This window comes from Belonocnema kinseyi, chromosome 4 (assembly GCF_010883055.1).
Source record: "Belonocnema kinseyi isolate 2016_QV_RU_SX_M_011 chromosome 4, B_treatae_v1, whole genome shotgun sequence".
Taxonomy (NCBI): Eukaryota; Metazoa; Arthropoda; class Insecta; order Hymenoptera; family Cynipidae; genus Belonocnema; species Belonocnema kinseyi.
Window position 1 is genome coordinate 124131519 of NC_046660.1, and position 7453 is coordinate 124138971.

Here is a 7453-nt window from a genome sequence, read left to right on the forward strand (position 1 = left end):
TCCTTTACAGACTGTAACCACCTATCTCACGGTTGTGAGACGTGGTTGTGGCTGAAATTTTACCGCGATTTCGCTGGAAGCGGGTGCAATTTTTCAGATTAGGATCCGCTCCCGGCGAAATCCTGCTGTTGTCCTTATGACAAATTTTTAAATATATATATAATTTACTAAGATTATATGAATAATTATTAAATATAATGTGCATGATAAAAGTGAATCAATACTTCAAATACCACAGTTTTAAATAAATAATTTTTCAAATGATTCTGATTTTGTGAAATGAGTGTCTGCATTTAATTTTTATAAACGTGTTTTAATTTTGTTCTAGGATGAGTATCAAAAGTTGCCAAGCGATCAAATTTTCAAAAATATAAGTGAAAATTTTAAAAAGGGAGAGGGGAAATTTTTTTATTTTTTAAATAAAAATTATAGTTTAATTCTTTTTATGTAATAACAGATTAATTAATTATTAGTTCATTAATACTTTTCACAATTTTAATTACATAAATATTAAATCTTAAATTTGAGTTAACAAATTGATGATTTAAGTGAATGTTATATTATTAAATACCGGTTATAATTGATATAATAACATTTTATTAATATTTGAAATACAGCATTTTTAATTTTATTATTTTTTACAAATTTTTGTTTTGTTGTGAAATGAGTAGCGGAATTATGATTTCTGAATGATCCGGGTATATATTTTACTTTTTTCTGGAATATTTAAACATTTTATCACTAATACAAATTTTTAGAAAAATACAAAGTAAAAATTATTTGAATAATTTATTATAAAAATAATTCTTTAACGCCTTGTATTTAATGAACAGAGAAATTACTTACTATTAGCTAATTAATTTTTTTACGATATTTGATTGCATGAAAATTGCATTCATTGATATAAGATATGAACTAGAGTTATATAGTTTTTCGAAATGTTGATGATGTCTTGAAATGATTATATGGATTAAATTTTCAAAATTATATGTAAAAGTGTTTTGTATCTTACAAAAATAAGTATTGAAGGTTAATAATAACTAAGATTTTCAGGAAGGAAGTTTAAAAAATATATAAAGTAAGAGTAAATTTATTATTTCAATGAAACAAATTATTTGGGACTTTTTATGTTGTGGACCATTTAATTCATTATTAGCTGATAATTTTCTTCACACTTTCTTCATGTTGATTTGAATTAGTGACAAAGGTTACTAATAAATTAGACGTATGGAAATGCTGTATCAAAATTTAAAGGAGAATATACACATAATGTTAAAATTATTTGAATGTTACGATGAAAATAATTGTATCATGTTTTTTATTTTGTGAACTGATTAATTCATTAACAACTGATTCTACTAAAAGTTACATTTTCTGCAATCAGTTTAAAAGCTTAAGATTAAATAAAATTTTTTAAAATAAAATGTCAAATGAGAAAAAATATATAAAGTTAAAGTTTTTGAAATGTTTTATAACATAATTATATTTTAATCCGTTTTCTTTTGTAAAATTGTCAATTGATTGTTAGCTGATTATCGTTTTCTGATAATTAAAGTAAATAAAGATTAAAACTTAGTTAGTGAAATTTAAGTAAAATAATTTAATTATGCACTTGAAGGTTATATAATGGAATATTGAATATAATTTGAATATTAAAAGTTAATTTAAATTTGCAATTATATTATTTCAATTAGATAATTTTTCAAATGATTCTGATATACTGAAATGTGTCTTTGCTTTTGATTTTTCAAATAATATGAAAATACGTTTGATTTCTTTCTGAAATTAGTATCAAAAGTTACCAATAAAACAAATTTTCAAAAAAGAATGTGATATTAAAAAAAATGTAGAGTAAACATTTTTCCTATGTTTGAATGAAAATTATTGTTTAATGCTTTTTAAGTTATCATTTATTAAAAAATTAATGAATTGTTAGATGACTAATTTTTTCACAACGCCGAAATAGATAAAGATTCAGTTATACATTTTTTTGCTACCATTATAATTCCGGAGTTTTTAAGAAGAAAAAAATGTTTTCTTTTTTTACATCTGGGTAATCGTTTTTTTAATTTTCAAAGAGATAAGTAAAATCAAATTATTGAAAGAACTTATTTTAAGAATTAGGACAATAGAAGCATCTTAATAATTTTGAAAGATTTTGAGAATAATTTTTTAAAGACAGTTATGGGAAAATTTTAAGCAGTTAATAATTAATTCTGAAATAATAATTATAAATTTTAAAGATTTCAAAATTGTTAAAAAATAATATGGAAGATTATAATAAAATTATTTCCATTTTCCGTGATTTAATTCAAATTTAGGTAAACTTAATTTTTTAGAGCGTCAAGAGAAGGAAACATAGATAGTTTAGTTTTATGGGAAAATTTCAAACAATTTTTTACTAATGAGTTCTAAGAGCTCATTAAAAAAGATTCAAAAACATTTCATATTATTTTATAAAGTAAAAAAAGGGTTAACAAGTTTTTAAGGCAACATCGTGCCAAAATAAATAGTTTTGGAATAAATTTTAGTAAATTTAAGAGATATTTACAAGTTTTAACACCAATAAAAATTTATAAGATATTTTAAGACTTTTTTGAAAATTCAGGATAATGCCATAAATTCTTGAGGTTCCCAAAACAATTTCTTAAGAATTTTTAATTTGAAAAAAGAGTTTCAGCAGAAAATTCAAAAAAGAATTTAAAACATCAAATATTTCCTTAAATTTCGAAAAAGAGTACCAGATTGTAAAGCAAAACGTTTTAATTTTGTAACATTAAAAAATAAAAAATAAATTAAACCATAAAATTCTATAAATATTTCAAAAATTTACAAGAATAAAGAAGATTTTTAAACTACAGAAGATTTAAAAAAATGCAGATTTATTTGAAAGTTCTTAAACAAAAAGAAAGTCAGACGTTAAAAACGCAAACGTCTGGACACTAATGTTTTTTTTTCAAATTAAAATTTGAGAGCAAAATGTGTGAAAAACTGAAAACCCATATGGTAAAGTATCACATGCCCTTAATTAATATTTTAGGCAGCAGTTTAGATTTTAAATAACTTTTCTAAATTTCAAGAAAAATTCCAGTCAGATAAAAATATTTTAAAGAATTTAGGAAGTATTGTGTAAATATTTAATTCTAAAAATGCTCGAACTTTTCCTATTACTTTGTAAAATCCCGTAAAGTATATATTTTTCTAATTCTAGATTTTTTGTTGGCGAATATGAAATATTCACAAATATTTTATAATTTTCTTCAAATTCGTAAGAAATTTTTGAAGATTTTGAGGTAAATTTTTTACAGTTTTAATGATTTTCCAACATTTTTAGAAAAAATTGGATTCATTTACACATATTTTTAGGAATTCAAGAGGCTTTGCATAGGCTCCAAATATTTTAAACCTTGGAAGCATTTCCGAAAATTTATGGAATATTTATTATTTCTTCTGAAATTATAAAAGAACTAAATATCTTTTAAAAAGGCTGAAATTTTTCTCATAATTTGTAAAATCCTGTAAAATAAAAAATATTTTTTTAAAATCTTCTGCATTCTTTTCTTGACACATCTTGAATGAAAGTGATAAAACTTATATCATTCTTTGAAAAAATGCTGATACTTCTTCCCTTGTAAATAAATTAAAAATGTGTCTAACTAAACAAATATCGAAAAAGCATTGTTGTGTTACGTCAAAATATTGTTTAATTTATTTCTATACCGCACTTCATCCTGAAAATCTATTTTTATTTACAAAACGCCTGTTAAGTTTTTTAAAATAATACAAAAAAATATTACGCAACTGCAGTTAGGGTGTGGGAAGGTAAATGTGTTTAAAATAATGTTACGGAATATATGAACGCTCCTTAATAATATTACTCGTACATTTTACGATGCATTGATTCACTGAATTCATTCTTTCAGACTCTAATTTCAACAAGAATATAAGTCTTCAGAAAATTTTAACAAATGAATTGTTATTAGAAAATTGAGCAAATTATAAAAATGAGTATAAATGTAAGCGCGCACACAATAGTCTAGCGTTCAATTAAAAAGGGCACATACCTTCCAGTTTATACGTGTAAATTATTGAGTATTTGAATACAAAGTTTTTGAAGAGAAAAACTTTAAGACTTTAATTTTAAAAGCTTAAAATTCAAGACTTCCGCTTTGAATTTTTTAATTTGTTATTACTTTTTATTACTTTATTTTCTTTATTTTCTCTTTTCGTAAGATAACGTTTAAAAATAAGCGTTTTGCCATTCTTAATTATTTTGTACTAAACAACTTTATAATGTTGACTTTCATTACCTTCCCGGTAACGAGCGTTGAATTCAGAAAAATCAAGAATTTGTATTTCTATGATTACGCGATTTTTTCCTCCGCCTAAAAATCCCCCAACGGGAACAGAAAAAATGCAAATTCTGTTCCTCTCAATCGACATTGTAAAATTTAATGAAAGCATTCATTTAACCCATTTTTCATTATTAAATCTTTTTATAACTTATAAATTCGAAAAATATTCAAATTTATATTTATGTATATTTTAATAATCGATTGAATCGTCTTAAAAAATGCAGCAAAAAAATCTATGCAAATGTGTAAATTTAAATAATTTTAACTCTAGAGTGGCAGAGTTGAATTGGTGAGAATTAAAATTTCGGAATTTACATTCCGCATGAAGGAATTAAAACAACTTATTACACATATTTTGTGAAGTAATTAGAAGGAATTAAAAAAAATGAAAATATGGCCACTTCTGAGGAATAAAAAATATCTCTGTGAGGTGCGTTACCGGTACAATTAAAAGGAATTAAATATATTGAAAACATTTTCTCTTTGGGAGAATAGAAAACTGTGTGGCGGTCGCTAAGAAAATAGAAGTGAATAAGTTTAGGAGGTATCTTATTCTTATTTTGACATTTTAGGTAAATGGAAAAATCGCGCATTCAAAATAATAGAATAATCTTCACTTTCGCGCTGAAATAGGAAAACATTAATTTTTTTCTATTCTAAGCTTATTACCGAGTATTGAAACCAAATTTTTTGTAACTTTCGTCTTGAAATTTTTATTCTGTAATTGAATGTTCTCAATTCAAAAACGACTTTTACATCCTAACTGTAGACCCTGTTGCTCGCAATTGCATAGGAAAGCCAGTGTTTTGATTAAAGAAATAAATTTTTGAACGATATAGCGAAGTGCTTGTGAATAGAAATTGAAAGAAATAATACGATGCAAATAATTGTGAAAAAATAGAGTTGGAGTGCATAAGAGCTGCTGCTACGGATTGTGCAAAAGTAGTAGTCGCAGTAAAACTTCGCACGTCGAATTCTGCAATTTTTATTTTATTTCTTTCCCTACACCATGCCTACAATTTAGAAGGGGTAAAATTATTAATGCGAGTATGAAATTCCACTTAAAACGTGCGAAGCATGCAGAAAATGCAATAAGTGAGTGAAGTTGTGTGGACGTGATGGTTCCAAGTTTAAATCAATCAGGAACCTCATAAAAGATACATTTATTTGTTCTTTACACTTCTTTAGAGAATATGAAATAATAGAAGAGCATCCAAACCCCATAGAATGTCGGTCGAAAACTATAAAAGGGGTAAGAATAATATAACAATTTTTTAGAAAAATATAAATTGCGTTTTGACTGTTATAACCTAAAAATACTTTGTGGTACGTCAGTACGTCTAGAGAAGTGCGCACCATCATGTGAAGATTTACTTTTTGTGGACACAATTACGAATTAAGTAAAAACTTAATCAATAATATTGATAATTATTGTAAATATTGTGTTTTTAATTTTTATTTATAATTAAAATATATTTAATTGTTTTTGTAATTATTGTGTTTTGGAACTATTATTATGATTTGTCAGTATATTTTGTTTATTATTCCATTTTTAAATCATTTTATTTGAAACTTTTCAATAAAGAACAAGAACTATTACTAAACAATCCTATTAAATTTTGAGCGTTAGAATTTTAATTGCTTTATTTAAAAAAATGTAAATTATGCGTCAAATTGTTGAATTTTGATACATAAATAACAATTGAACACCTATTATTCTGAGAAAAGATTTGAGTAACTTGAAGAAATATTTTAAAGTTTATTAATTCATGTAGAGAAAAAAAGTTTGGAAAGATGTATAAACTTGTCAAAAACGAATGTGCAAGATTTTGAGGAAATTTTTCCAATTGGGCAGGATTTAAAAAAAGTTGTAGGAAAAATTCGAATAATTTTGAAAGATGTTTAGAACTTTAGAAAAAATTTTAATCACTAAAAGTTTTTACAAATGTCAAACAACATGTAAATGTTTGAAGATTTTAAAATAAAATTTTAAAGCATTTGAAGCATTTTTAAATTATTTCAAGTAAAATTTACTTTTGACATGAAATAATTTTGAAGAATTTTAAACGCATTAATTCTTGAATTTAGAGTATTCAAAACGATAACTTGTATTTATATTTGTAGAACCGAATCTCAATGTTTGAACTCTAATTTTTATAAGTTTAAAATTCAAGAGTTCCACTTTTAGTGCTTTCATTAGCAGCTCAGTTTTTATTATGTCAAATGGAAAAAATTTTTGCTTCCGAGTTTGACTGAACATTTTTTTAAATTGAAAAAAAAAGAATTGACGAAAAATAAATAAAAAATTGTTAACCTTTTCAGTTTTTGGTTTACATTTCCCACTTCGTGCCAGGCACTAGACAACGTTTTTTACCCATTTACTTTCTATTACAATTCTTAATTTTTGGAACAAGTTTCAAAGTTGTAAGCACTTCAGTTTGAGATAATGAGGCAGCAAAGTTTGATCTTGTCTGTTTTCCTTGGCAATTGGTTCTTTTAATCTATATGTGTACATTTTTTTAAGTATGTTGTCACTTTCACGAATATTTCCTTTTTTCAGAGAGTAAAAAAGGCTAGAAGGGGCTTAGATCAAAAGTACCAACATTTTGCACTGAAGTCTGAGGAATTCACTTCCAGTACAGGGAGCAGTTGTTTCGCTGGAGAAAGAAGAGCGGAGAAACGAATTCAACTGATGTCGAATTCAATGAAGTCGAAGCATTCTGTGATCCTGAGCCAACTTTTTCTTCTGAGATGCAGTGCATGTACATGGAATCTCCCTTTGTCTCTCGTATTATTTCTAATGTAAATCAATGGAGGAATAAAACAATCTTTCGTAATATTTGTTCTTTTTTCTTTACGCAAAAAGGTACTTCAGTATAAGAGATGGGTTTTGACTGTTAAAAGTAATATGTATTCCTTTTTTTGATTTTGCAAAGCAGGTAAAAGTTAGGTCCAATCTTTTATTGATTTATATTTTCGAAACGCTGAATCAGTTCATTTAGCCTTTAGTACATGTAACATCTTAAATTTAATATCACACGAATATAATTGCTTGTCCTTTTAATTCTTTCAAAACGCGGAATAAATCGATTTAACGT

General features: G+C 25.1%; 1 protein-coding gene across 1 annotated transcript in view; it reads left to right on the forward strand.

Annotated features, from left to right (window-relative positions):
• Nucleotides 1–7161, forward strand: part of LOC117171069 — a 9629-nt gene extending 2468 nt beyond the window's left edge. Inside the window, exon 2 of the mRNA XM_033358118.1 lies at nucleotides 6916–7161. Within this exon, the coding sequence (XP_033214009.1) occupies nucleotides 6916–7161 (246 nt within the window). The remainder of the gene's footprint in view (nucleotides 1–6915) is intronic.
• Nucleotides 7162–7453: the final 292 nt, after the last annotated feature.